The 13,771-nt window shown below is 63.1% G+C and overlaps 1 protein-coding gene across 1 annotated transcript; it reads right to left on the bottom strand.

The window, feature by feature from the left end:
- Positions 1-948: 948 nt before the first annotated feature.
- On the bottom strand, positions 949-13,771 carry SCARF2 (scavenger receptor class F member 2). Its single transcript, XM_017512117.2, has 11 exons — positions 13,546-13,771; positions 7,902-7,960; positions 7,711-7,812; positions 6,986-7,505; positions 6,657-6,875; positions 6,398-6,526; positions 5,687-5,790; positions 5,493-5,610; positions 5,116-5,231; positions 3,776-3,928; positions 949-2,649 (listed from the first exon to the last, which is right to left on the bottom strand). Exons 1-11 carry the CDS (start codon positions 13,704-13,706, stop codon positions 1,742-1,744), a joined length of 2,589 nt encoding a protein of 862 aa, XP_017367606.1. The 5' UTR covers positions 13,707-13,771; the 3' UTR covers positions 949-1,741.

The following is a 13,771-nucleotide window of genomic DNA, read 5'->3' as shown; positions in this document are numbered from 1 at the left end:
GTGTGGCCAGGACAAGAGCCCCAAGCTGCCAGGTGACACGGATGAGTGCTGTGCGGCGGCTGCAGGGAGATGGGAAGATCCTGGCAGCAGGGAAAGACTTTGAGCTGGGCACCAAAAGATGAGGAGATGCAGGAGAACAGGAAGAGGCCCACAGGGCAGAGGTGGGAGGCGGGAGGGGCCCAGACAGGGGGGAGGGGAACTTAGTGTGGGGACGGCAGAGGCCATGGAAGGTGAGGGTCTGCGGCTTAGGAGGGTCACTTAGGAGGCCTGCCCAGGAGGATGACCCTGTCAGGGTAGGCCGGTCAGTAGCAGTGAGGCCTTGTGGCACAGATGGTCACAGACAGATGGCCAGGCAGCAGGAGCTGGCTTAGGGGCGCCGGGTGCTCCCTCCATCTCCCTCAACCTCCTGGAGCAGCAGGCGGGGCTGGCAGGCAGGCGAGTTTCCGGCTGAGGACAAGGAACCCGTTGAGGCAGACAGCAGGGCTCTGTGCGGCAGGAGACGGGCTTGTTTGTGCTGGAGGAGACGCGGCTGGAGTCAGCGCCCGCGGCCCCCTGGCCTGAGCCTCTGAACCCCCAGCACGCTGCCACCAACAGCTGTGAGGCCCAAGTTTAACAGCAGCCGCCAGGGGAAAAGGCCTGGATCGGAGGCAGGCCCACGGCCTGTCCCTTTCAGTCGGGGCCTCTGCCTGATCCGCCCCTGCCCAGCCTTCTTCCCCGTGACCAGTCCAGGATGGCGCAGGCCGGAGTGGGGCCGCACAAACTTGATAAGCAAATGAAGCATGGGCGGGCTGACGCAGCCCACTTCCACCCTGGTCCCAGGAGACCCACGCCTGGGCTCCAGGGCTCCCTGCTGAGGTGAGGGGTGGGGGTGAGTGCAGGACAGGCCGTCACACGAAGTTACTTCGGGGGCCTCTTTGCTCGAAGCCCGCACACAGGAAGTGATCCGAGCACCAGGGGAAAGGCACTTTATTAAGAAAGCTTTGGCCAAGCCCCCGCCGGGAGGAGCCCATCCTGGGGCACCGGCCGGGGTGGGAGCAGCCCTGCTGGGGGCCTATAAATACATCTTCTCAGGCCACTGGAGTCGCCCCTGAAGGTCCCCCGGTGTGTGGGGCAGTGGGAGGCCATCAAAACCAGCTGACAGCTGAGGGGCCGGGGGCTCAGGGCGCCAGGGAAGGGAAGCGGGTGGGACGGACTGAGCCCCTGAGGAGCGGAGACCAGCCCTCCTCCCCAGGCTGGGTCAACCAGATGCCCGGGAGCCCCGCCACTGGAAGTAGCCCTGGGCGGTACTGCTACCGCCAAGGGAGGGAGCCTCCAGCCAGAGGCGCCAGGCCCTGGCCAAGGAGAGGCAGCCCGGGCAGAAGTGCTTCCGGCCTCAGCCAATGAGAAGGCAACCCCAACCAAGTGCTCTAGTGGTGGCCAGTAAGAGGCAGTCTTTAGGCGGAACTCTCCCTCGTTGGCCAATGAGACGTCGGCTGGTCGGAGCGCTCCATAACCCAGCCAATGGGGAGGGAGTCGGCCGCTAAGCGCCTGTCAGGCCTCGACTAACCGGATGGTCCCTTCCCGCCTGAGCGCACCTCTCCAGTCCAGGAGCGGCTGCGGGACCTGAGCCAATGAGACGCAACCTCCGCTAAGCACCCGGTACTCGGCCAATGGGAGGCCGCCCGTGCCCAAGCGCGTGGGAGGTGCGGGCGGCGCCGAGCGCGGGGTGGCAGGCTGCGAGGCGAAGCTGGGGGAGGGCCTGCTACAGGGTGGGCGCGCCTGCCCTGCCCAGCTCGCCCGCCGCCTCCCTGCTCTTCTTGCGCGGCGGCTTTTGGATGGGGGTCTTCTTCCGGGGGATCTCGGGCGCGGGCACGTCGGTCGCCGCCTTCTCAGGCCCCTGGGTTTCGGCCGCTGGGGGCGCGCGGGCGGGCGAGGCTTGCGGCACCGAACGCTTGGCTTTCTGCGGGGGCGCCGGCTTCTCCCGGGGGCCCTGCGCGCCCAGTGCCCCCTCGGCGCGGCCCAGGCTGCGAGTCTTGCCGCGCAGCTCCGCTGCCAGCATGGAAGCAGCTTCGGGCGCACTTCGCGGGGAACCGCCGGCGTCCGTGGGCTCCAAGAGGCCGGGGCCGCGGCCCCTTGCTCTGGCCCTGGGCGGCGAGGGCGCAGCGAGGGCCGTCGCCTCCTCGGCCAGCCCTAGGGGCCGCGGCGTCGGGTCGCGGGTCCGGGGGCTGCCGTGCTCGACCGGCTGAGCCGATTTGTCGCTGGGCGTCCGTTTCCTCTTGCTGGGGCTGGGCGCGGCCTCGGGGCCGGGCGGCGGTGGTGAGGGCGCGCAGCCAGCTGCAGCGGCGCTGTGCTTGCTGTGGATCCAGGACACCTTAGGCTTGGTGGCGGGGTCAGGTGGCGGCGGTTTCCTGCGCTCGGGCGATGGTGACAGCGACAGGCCCCCAAACTCGCCCCGGGCCCGGGCCGGCCGGGCCTCGCGTCGGGCCACGCGCGCGTACAGAGCGCCGCCGGGCCCCTCCACGCTGGACGCCGACCGCTCGCTGTCGGAAGACGCGGGGAGGGGCATCGCCTCCTCGGCGGACGCTGGAGTGGTCAAGGGCACGGGGGACGGCGCCGGCGTCTCGGCAGGGACGGTGGGGACTTCGGGGTCCCGGCTCTCCGCTGGTGCCTCTGGCAAGGGAAGAGCGGGGCGGTGGCAGCCTTCAGGAATAGCTTTAGGGGCTCCAACCTCCAAACGCAAATCTTCACCTTCCCTCCTCTACCCACGCTCTTGGCTGTGTCACACTGGCACCCAGACGTGCCTGGCACGGAGCACCAACTACATATGTAGTTCAGAGCCTCAGGCTGTGCAGCTGACTGCTGGGGAGTGATAGGCGCATTCCTGGACTGAAGCCCAACCTTGACCTGGCCTGGCCTGGCAGCCCTGCCCCGACAACCCTCCAGCCTTGGGAGCCTGCATCATCGAATTTGATGCTGGAACGTCCCTAAGGGCTGGGGTCCATTATCCTTTAAGAGACAAGGCTTCTAGCCGGGCGCGGTGCCTCATGCCTGTAATCCTAGCACTTTGGGAGGCTCAGGCAGGATCACCTGAGGTAAGGAGTTTGAGACCAGCCTGGCCAACATGGTGAAACCCCGTCTCTACAAAAATACAAATATTAGCTGGGCGTGGTGGTAGGCACCTGTAATCCCAGCTACTCGGGAGGCTGAGGCAGAAGAATTGCTTGAACCCAGGAGGTGGAGGTTGCAGTGAATGGCGATCTCACCATTGTACTCCAGCCTGAATGACAGAGCAGAGCAAGACTCCCTCTCAAAAAAAAAAAAAAAAAAGAAAGGCTTCTGAGACTCCAAGTTGGTCACCTGCCCAGGGTATCTGGGGGCACACACGGTCAAGGGAGGAGACGAGGCAGAATCCCAGCCTATTAGGCTCCTTTCTGCTATCTGTGGATCCAAGGCTGCAGGTGAAATTTGAAGGTGCACCCCCATACTCAGGATTCCTTCCTCATGTCTCCTCTGCCACCCTCTACCTAAGCCCGGAAACTTCTATCTGCCTACTTTCCCCCAGAAGCAACCCTAGGCTGTGGCTCAGCCATCTCCCCACAACCTACTCTGGCACTGAACAGCACAGAGTCCAGCTCTGTGGTCTCAGCTCTGTGGCCAGCCCTCAGGTATCAGCATGGCCATGCCCTTCCTCTCCATGCTGCCTGCCCCTCTCCTGTGTCCCGTCCAGAGTGCAGAGAGCTTTTCCATGGGAACATTTCACTGGGCTGGAGTGATGCCCAAGCAGGGCCTTACTCACCCTCATGGGGTACACAGTACACAGGGCCTTCGTCAGTGGTGTCAAATGAGGAGAAGGAGGCTCGAGAGGACCAGGATGGCGAGGGCTGCTCCAGCCCTGAGGGTGGCTCCAGGAAGCTGCAGTTTAGTGTGTTATCCAGGTCGTGGTGGGCCACTGGGGAAGGATGAGGCAGAGCTGCCAGGGGTCCACACTGCCCCAGCCTATGCCCTCATTAGCCCCTGCTGTCACAACTGTTGAGTGACCAAGACCAGCCCTACCCTTGGACTGCAAGGGGGCACAGGCAACTAAACAGGTAGAGTGACACTGGGCCAGGACTGGAGAATGGGTAGGGTTGAACCCAGAAAAGAGACGTGGGCACATGTGTTAAGGTGCAAGGCAAGTGTGTGCAGCCAGGGAGCTGGAAAAGGTTGGGCCGATGTGTTGGGGAAAGGCCAGAAAGGTGGGAGATGGGGCTGGAGAAGACACCTGGCTGGGACAGGCCACCAAGGCCTCCAAGCCCTGTTTTATGCCCTGCTTTGTAGGACCCAGGGAGCCTTGGAGCACTTCTGAGCCCGAATGTGCAGTGGCAGGGCTGCCCTTTTGCTCAGCCCATCTCAGCAAGCTGCATCCCAGGCCTGGCCTCCAGAGATGCAGACCCCTCAACAGGGAGCCCCAGAAGCTGGCTGGCCTGGCCTCCATTCCACAGAGAGATGTGGGGTCCACTCCCCACACCTGTGTCCACAGATGCCATGCTGCTAGGTGGGCCAGGAAGCTTTCTCAGCTGTTTCCTTCATCTCCCGAGTCTGAGACCCCTTCCCCTCCATCTTTAGAAACAAGCGGAAAAGAGGAAGAGAGGATCCACCCAGGTGTGAGCACGAAGAAAAGCAGCACACATCCGGCACCCTGTTGGTGGTTGGGGACCAGTCTGCCCACTTTCCAGGAGGAGCTCTGGGTACTGCTGGGGATGCAGGCAGGAGGGCGGGTCCTCTCCTTGGGGCAGGGCACTCCCAGGCCCACGTGCCCACGCATTCCCCTGCAGCTCTGCCCCGGATATACAGCATTCTCCTACAGACTGGGGGAGCCTGCGGGGTCCAGATGTCCGCACACGCCTGATGCGATCACTCTCAGGGCCAACGCTTCTCACACACGCCCTCATCTGCCTGCACACCTAGGACTCCTGCCTTCCTACCCGGCCTCGGCCTCAGCAACACCCCTTTCCTTCCCTCTGGTCGGACCTCCCCGCGCCCACGCACGTCAACATTCAAGGTCCCCCATTTCCTCACTGAGACTTGGACTCCCTCACACCCGTTTCCCAGCAGCTTCCTGCGTCGAGATGTTTTACCCCGCGCCATCATCCTTACCTACGACTTTGGGTAATTTCTGCCTGCGGAGCGGGATCCGGGGCAGCTTCATGCTGATGCGACTGAAGCGTCCGCACAGTCGGTGCGGCGCCTTCTTCCTCCCAAGCGAGAGCTCCCTGTGGGGGCGGGGTCTCAGCGAAGGGGCGGGGCCAGGGCGGGGCCCAGGGGCGATCAGAGCTCGGCCGGAGCTGAGCACCGAGGAGTGGGGCCACGTCTGGGGCGGGGTCCAGGGACGATTAGATCTCGGCCGGAGCCTAGCCACGAAGGGGCGGGGCCCCGTCCCGGGCGGGGGGCGGGGAAGGACAGGGTCTGGGTCCAGTGGCACCGCGAGGGTGCGGACTGAACCCAGGCGAAAGCGGAACAGTATCTGGCCTCACCTGCGCGCAGGGTCCTTGCCGCGGCAAGCGCAGCAGCAGCCGAGCAGCGAGAGCAGCAGGCAGACGAGCAGGACGAGCAGCGCGCCCGCGCCCATCACGCCCTTGCGCTGGTTGGTCTCTGTAGGGGGTTGTGGGGTCAGCGCGGTTTCTGGCACCCCCGGCATTCCTTGAGGGAACACCCCTCATCCACTTACCTAGGTGGCAGGCACCAGTGACCGGGTCGCACGAGTCCTCGTGGCAGCTGCAGGCCTGAGCACAGTCCACGCCATGGAGTCCGGGCGGGCACGTCACGTTACAGCTGCCAGAACATGGGGTCATGGCAGGCCGCAGCCGACCCCCAGGATACACCCTACCCTCGCTCCTCACCCGTGGCCAGGGCCCAGGGTCCAGTGTCCCAGAGCCCGTCTCTCTAGTTCCATTCCTCGTCTAGGGGTTGAAGCCCAGCCCCGCCTGTGGCACACACTGGGTGGTGGATGTTTTGGTAAAGAATGTTGCTCAACCAGTGGAGGGGCCTGGGGGGACGGGACCCGTGGTGGCTGCACCGCAGCGCCCACTTCTGGGGCTGACTCTTGTGGATGGGAAGAGCGGCTGCCAAATAGACCCGTGGCTGTACATGGAGGTCTTTGGTCCTTCTACACCAACTCGGGGTCACCTCAAGAGCCCACTGACCACAGGTTGGACTGGTCACCAGATCCTGCCCTGAATGTGGGCTCCCCCACACCCAGGCAGGAAACTGCCTCCAAAGAGCCTACTGTCACCCCTTAGCGGGGGTAAGGGACCACGGCTGAGGTGATAACCCAGCCTAGGGTGGAGAGGCCACCTCTAGTTGGCCCCTGGGGTCTGCCTGGACCCCCCTCTGTGGTGGGTACAGGCCCCCAACCCCCTCCCAGTCCCGGGGCACTCACTGGGGCCCGTGGACGCCAGGGCTGCATAGGCAGCGCCCCGACTGGAAGTCGCAGTGGCCGCTGCCGCAGTCGGCGCACACAAAGGCGCAGTCCTCGCCATAAGTGCCATTACTACACTTGGTCTCGCACCTTGGAAAGAGGGAAGGAGGCGTCACAGAAATGGAGGCAAACGGACCACAGTGCCCTGGGCAGAGGGCCTTCATAGGGGAGCCAGGGCCAGGGACTGCGTGTCTGGGCCAACGCAGGCAGGGCTGCTCACCGGTCGCCGATCCAGCCCGCGTTGCAGCGCGTACACTTGCCCGTGACGTGGTTACAGGCATGCCCGTCGCGGCACGGCGGACAGCGGTGGCTGCAGCCCTCGCCATAGAATCCGGGGGCGCAAGGCTGGTCGCACTTGGTTCCGTTCCAGCCAGGTTCGCACGTCAGGCAGCGGCCCTCGGCCACGGTGCACGGCTGCTGGCCCTTGCACTGGCCACACCTGGGGGAGGGGTCGAAGGCTAGGGAAGTCTGGGACCCACCTCACCCCCGCCCCCATCGGCGGCCCCTCCTTCCCCCCTCCTCCCTCCGTGGCCGAGAGACCGCGCTTACCGGCGGCGACAGCCCAAGCCGTAGAAGCCGGCGGGGCACGGCTCGCGACAGTACTTGCCGCGGTAGCCCGGCTCGCAGGCACACGTGCCGTCCACAGGGTGGCAGCGGCCGCGGAAGCACTGGCAGTAGCGATCGCAGCGCGCGCCGAACGTACGCTCACGGCACTGACAGCGGCCGCTCTGCTGCTCGCAGGGAGACGAGTTGCAGGCGCACTGGTTGTTGCAGCTGCGGCCCCACCAGCCCGCGTGGCACAGGCAGGCGCCAGTCTGTGGGTCGCAGCGCGACGTGGCGCTGCAGTAGCACGCGCTGGCGCACTGAGCGCCCCACCAGCCGGGCTCGCAGCGGCACGCGCCGCTACGCGGGTGGCACGTGCCGTGCTGGCACTGGCACGCATGCTCGCAGCGCGCGCCCCAGCGCCGCGCGTGACAAGTACACTGGCCTGTCACGTCCTCGCACTGCCCGTGTGGGTGGCAGCTACACAGCTCCTTGCAGTCGGGGCCCCAGAACTGGCGCGGGCACTCTGCAGGGGAGGAGTGGAGGGGGTGGAAGTCCCGGTGCTTGAGTAGGCGCCCTCAGCCAGCCGGAACCTGCCCGAGTCCCGCACTCCAGCCTCCAGGTCGGGAGACCGCCCGGAAGGCGGATCCGACCCCGCCCCACACCGGCCTCCGCCCCACCTCTCCAGGATTCCGCCCCACCGCCCAGTACCCGCCCGACCCCACGCTCACTGGTGTCGCAGTTGGCACCGAAGTAGCCGTGGCGGCAGCGGCACTCGCCAGGCCGCACGCACACCTCGTTCTCCGAGCACGTGGAGTTGCCTTCACACACCGCTGTAGAGGAGATGGGCCAGAGCTGCTGCACGTCCTAGCCCCGCCCCCGCCCCCGCCCCCGCCCCAGGTCCCCGGGATGACCCACTCACCAATCCCACATTCGTCCCCCTGCTGTCTCCAGCCAGCGCAGCACGTGGGCACCTGGGAGCTGTGAGTAGAGGGAGGACATCTGAGCCCGACGCCCCTACCTGAGCCAGCTCGGCTCAGGGCTTCTCGGCAGCCTCCGCACAGCCCCCCTACCTCTTCTGCTGCACTCCCGACCTAGAGGGTTGGTTACTGAGGCCCTGCCAGGCAATGTCGTCTGGCGGTGGAAGATTGCCACAAACAGACCTGACCTCCAAGAACTTTCCAGCCCAGTACTCCTGCCCCATCTCACCTAACTCCTTTGTGCCTTCTTCCCACAGCCACTAGGAACCTGCAGCCTCGGTGGCTCTACCTTCTCAGCCTTCTCTGTCACTAGGCCTGAGAAGTGGCCTTGGAGTCCCAGGAAGGACAGCAGTGAGGTAATGGCCAGGGAGAGGACCCTGGGCCTCAGAACCTGCTCAAACATGGGGGTCTAGGGCATCCCTCCAAGTGGAGGGTCCGGCCTAATGGGTATCACAGATCCAGAGGTGACATGATGTGACATGACCAGGACAGCACCAGGACTGTCTGGGTCACAGGGATACAGCTGGATGCCCAGTTAGGGCCGAGCTCCAGGGGGGGGGCCAGCCTCTGGGCAGGGGTGGGGAGTGGCATGTAGATGGTGAGGTGACCACTTGGCAGAGGGCCTTCTGGAGGGAGGTCGGGTGAGGCCCACCCAGCTACTAGGGAAGGAGAAGGCACACTGGGAGTCCTCCATGTGCAGAAAGAAAGTCAAACTATGGCACCAGGGCTTAGGGCACCAGGGTGTAGGAAAGAACTACCGGAGCATCTGTTTATGCTTTTGTTGTCGTTTTTGAAACAGTCTTGCTCTGTCACCCAGGGTGGAGTGCAGTGGCACGATCTCAGCTCACTGCAACATCTGCCTCCCAGGTTCAAGCGATTCTCCTGCCTCAGCCTCCCAAGAAGCTGGGGCTATACTCACTCGCCACCACACCCAGCTAATTTTTGTATTTTTATTAAAGATGGGGTTTCTCCATGTCGGCCAGGCTGGTCTCGAACGCCTGACCTCAAGTGATCTGCCTGCCTTGGCCTCCCAAAGTGCTGAGATTATAGGTGTGAGCCACCTTGCCAGGCCTGTTTATGCTGATTGCCTTTCTCTTGTTCCATTTGATTTAGCTTTACAGAGTAGACGGTCCTTTCTAACCGCAGCACTTGAGGAGAGCACAACCTCTAAAACCCTGGGTGGACGGGGTATGTGGGCACAAAGGTTTGGAAGCCCTCCCTGAGTGAAGCCATGATGGATGACTGGAGAGGTTCGGAGGGAATGAGCTGGGGTTACATGCAAGGCCAGAGGAGGCTGAGAAGGAAGAGTCACCAAGGCTGCAGGTTCCTAGGGTCCCAGCTAACCCAGAACTTCACCTCAATCCTAAAGGCACATAACAGCCATTCACACTTTAGACAAAAGGAGCATGCTTCAGGCTTGGATTCAGCATCTGAATCTAGAACCAGGATATAATGGTGGGAGGAGTTTGGGAGGAAGCCTGCTGAAGACCCTAGCGGGAAGGGCTAGACTGGCCCACGCCACACATTTCAGGGTAGTACGCACCTGGCATGCTCCTGCTCAGGCTGCAGAGGATGCCCCAGCCATTCCCCAGCTAGACAGAATTCCACCCCCTGCATAGAGCACTGAGGCCTCCATGCCCCTCCTCCTGAACAAGGCTTGGTTCTCTTTCAGGCCAAAGATGGGACCTGGCAAACAGGACCATAAAGTCCCAAACTTTGGGGAATCGGTCCAGTGTATTTTCCACAAACAAAACTGGAAACCAGAGACAGCAATACAAAGGCCTGGCTTTTTCTGGCCCCTGCTCCCACTGTCTCCAACCACCCAGCCCTGACCCAGGGGGAACCGAGGTGCCCATATGCACAGAGACCCAGGTCTGCTGGCCATCACCCATCCACTTGTGTCTGCTTCTGAACCGTGGTCAATAGATGGAGAGCCTCTGCAGGTGTCCCTTCTGTGGGGAGCCTTGTCAGGTGGCCTGCTGGAATTGACCCGGAAGCACGAACCCCCTTCTGCCCTGGACATGAGGCTCTGTGGCTAGGAGCCTAGTTTTAGGGTCACACTCAGCTGGGTTTGACGTCTGGGTTTGTCACTTGCTGTGTGACCTCAGGCACGGAGCATAACTTCTCAGCTTCAGGCTCCTTAGCTATAAAGTAGGGCCCACGGGTTTGGCAGGAAGATAAGAGAGCCAAGATGTTCTAAGCCAGGCATGGTGGCATGTACCTGTAGTCCCAGCTACTCAGGAAGCTGAGGCAAGAGGAAGATCACTTGAGCCCAAGCAGTTTGAGGCTGCAGTGAGCTGTGATGGCACTGCTGTTCTGCAGTCTGGGTGACAGAGCGAAATCCTGTCTCAAAAGAGAACTAGAGCTAGAGATAGGCGAGAGAGAGAGAGAGAGAGAGAGAAAGCACCAAGACCTATGGCACGTACTAAGCACGAGGAATCCTGAGGGCAGGCTGCAGTGCCTCTGAGTGCACTGGGTCATCCTAGGCCTAACCCCAGCAGAGCTAATACTCACCAGCAAGACAGAGCCCATTTGGGTTCACTGAGAACAAGAGGCTTTCCTTCTTGGAAAGGCTGGTAGAAAAGGCCAGGTGGTGGTGGCAAGCCCACTCTCTGAAGATCTTACACAGACAGGTGGAAGATGGCCTGCTGCAGGGCCGCTCCCACGCTTGCTCTGTAAGTTGGCAAGACCCTGAGGAGCAGGTGATAGGCTGGGCCAAGGCCCCTCAGCAAGCAAGACAGGCTGTAGGCTTCTCCCTCATAGATCAATATTTCTTCTGTGATTCAAACCCACCGTGAGTTCTCACATCTTCAAGTTGGCTCGTGGTGCCCATACCTGTCCCTGTTCTCCCCCAAATCCAGACAGAAAGGCTTCTCTGCCTACCGTACCCTTGAGACACCACACATGCCCAGCCCTCCTCCTGCCCCACTGGACACCTTTACTCTGGTTTCTGTCCCCATCCTCAGATCTCTCTTCTGTCTACAATAGCTCCCTCGGGAAGCTCACTGAACACTGACAACACCTTGGACCCTCCAGCAGGGCTCTCCAACTGCCCAATTTGCTCTCACAAATCCAACTGCCCACTCGACGATGTCACCAGAGGGAGACCTCATGGGTCTCATTCTCAACCAGCCCAAATCTGAACTCTTGACCTCCGTGTGCCCTGAGCGTTCCCTGTCTCAGGTAACCCCGGCCTGTCCTTTCAGGCTGGGAGGCTGACACCTGGAGAGGCATCTCTGACTCCTCTTTCTTGCCCACACCAGATCCATTGAGGGGAAAAAAAAGAAACAAAACGCTGAGCTCTAGCTTCCAAACAACATCTAAAATGGGATCACTTCCCATTTCCCTGTCACAGCCTTGTGAGAGCCACCCTCCATCTCCCTGGCTTTTTGTAACTGGCCCCAGCTTCCACCCTCTGCCCCCCAGGGTGTGAAGTGTTTGCCACCTGGCAGCCAATTTTGGTCAGATCCCACCTTCCTCTGTGCAGAACCCCCAGCGGTTCCCTTGGCCCTCAGGGGAAAAGCCCAAGTCTTCAAAGCAGTGACAGCCCACAGTGGCCTACCTACCCTCACTCTCTGGCAACTCCTCCGCCAGCCCCTCCTGGACTCTGCCCAGCCCCGGGATCCTTCCTGTACTTCCACAGGCCCTCTGCCTTGGGAACCTTGCCCCAGACACCCACAGGACCTCCGTGCTCTCCACTAAAGGATACAGCACTCCCCAGCTCAACACCTCCCAGCTCTTGCTAGATGTCTAGACACACTTGCTTTTCTGGACTGCATGTCTCCTCTGCTACAGGGTCAGGGTCTCCACCACTGTCTCCCTACACCAACACAGGCCTAGCACACGGTAGGTGCATGGGATTTTTACCGGCTCTACACTATCCTCTCGGCATCCCCTTGTCTCCCAGGAAAGGGAAGGGCTGATGGAAGCCTTGCAAGGCGTGGGAGGGCAACGAAGACATGGCCCAGATCCCAGGTGGGCAGTGCCCAGAGTGGCTGTCCTTCCTATCAACCCTTGCCACCCATGACCACAACGATCCCCACTTAGCCCCACGGGATATGTGTGTGTGTGTGTGTGATCACTAATCCTACTTTACAGAAGTGGAGTCAGGCCCAAAGAAGTCAAACGACTTGCCCAAATCCACACAGCTGGGTAGGGGTGGCACCAGGATCGGAACCCAAATCCGGGCTCTCGGTTCCTGGAGCAGGCGCCTCCTGGGAGGTCTGCAGACAAGGGAGAGGAGCAAAGGATTCTCAGGCTCCGGATAGCTAGAGCCTGCCACCCGACCCCTATCCCTGGACCCGGGACCGCCAGGGAAGGAGAGCTGGAGTGAGTAGACAGAGCCCGCGGCGATCGCGCCCTCCCCCTCTCCAGGCACCGCCCCGCCCGCCGCCGCCGCCGCCGCTGCATTCCTGGGGCCGGGGAGGCCCGGGAGTCGGCGGCGGCGGCATCGATGCGAAGCAGATGGCTGGCCAGGCCGGCCCCCGCCCCGGAGGCGGGGCTCGCAGCGGGGAGGGGTCTGCGCGCCTCGGGACCAGAGTTCGGAAACCCCGCGCGGCCCCCTCGCAGCCCCTTGTCTGCGGCGCCGAGCTTCTGGACTCGGCTTGCCCGGGCTCCGCGGCCCAGGCGCCCCGACGCGACTCAGCCAGGAGCCTGGCAGTCACCCCTGCAGCTGCCAGCCCGTGCGGCGCCCCCAGTCTGTGCCAAGGCGCCCCCACACGCCCGCTCCTCGCCCCTGCGTGGAGATCCCCTTTACCTTGCCGTGGCCTTTGGCCAGGCCACCGGCTCTCCTGACCCTAGCTCCCAATTCCCGGCGTCCGGCCGCCGCTCTCTACCCTCTGTGCAAGCTCCCGGGTTTGCCCCTCACCGGCCGGGCCTGTCCCCTGCCTGTCCCACACTGGCTTTCCCAGCCGGCGCCCCACCTTTGCGCGGCCCCTTCTTGCATCCAGTATCCCCACTGATTGTCGCCAGGGTTCCCACATCCTCCCGTACCCTGTGCCTGTCACAGTGCTTCCGCCTCCCACTTCTGGTCCACTTTGAGCGCCGGTTTCTCGACGCTCGCCTCGGTCACCACCCTCCCAACCTGCGCCCGTTCTAAGACACGAATCTGTCTTTCCAAGGCTGGCTTGCTCCAGGACCTCTCCGGCTCCCACCTCCCCGCTAGCACCGCTCCTCTTCCCCCGACCTTTCTCCTCACACTCCCGGCTCCAGTCGCACTAGTGCGGGGCTTTCGCATGTGCTGTTCCTTTTGCTTGAACGCCCTTTCCCGGCTTTTCCCCGTGGCCTTCATAACTCAGCAAAGGGTCCCTTTTTCCAGGTCTTCCCTGACATCTCGGACAACGCGTGTTATCCCCTGGGTGACCACGGCACAGGTCCTCCCCTCAGGTGACTTCTCCTCCAGGGTATCCTCGGATGCTCTGTCGTGGCCTATGGCCGAGGCTGGGCCTGGACGTGTCGGTGAGGGAGCCGAAGGGGCCCACGCTTGGCGTAGGGAGGTCCCAGGAACCCCTCCCAATGCCAGGCACCGCCACTCCGCTGCCCCGAGCGTCCCTCTCGGCCCCCTCCCCCAGCCAGGCCGGCTCCTACCCGGGAGCGCGGCACACGTTGCGGCCGCGAGGGTTCAGTTCCTGGGGCGCCGCGGGGTCGGGCAGCAGCCAGAGCAGCAACAGCAGCAGCAGTGGTGACGGCGGCCCCCCGGCTCCCCGGCGCCGCGCCGGCCCGGCTGCCCGGGGCCCTGCGCCCTCCATGCGGCGCGGGGCAGGCGCGGGGCGGGCGCGGGCGCGGGTGCGGCCGCGGCAAGAGCGGCCGGAAG

Source organism: Cebus imitator, unplaced genomic scaffold, assembly GCF_001604975.1.
Source record: "Cebus imitator isolate Cc_AM_T3 unplaced genomic scaffold, Cebus_imitator-1.0 Scaffold461, whole genome shotgun sequence".
NCBI lineage: Eukaryota > Metazoa > Chordata > Mammalia > Primates > Cebidae > Cebus > Cebus imitator.
The sequence above is the reverse complement of the archived record's forward strand: the minus strand, read 5'-3'. Positions and strand labels throughout refer to the sequence as shown.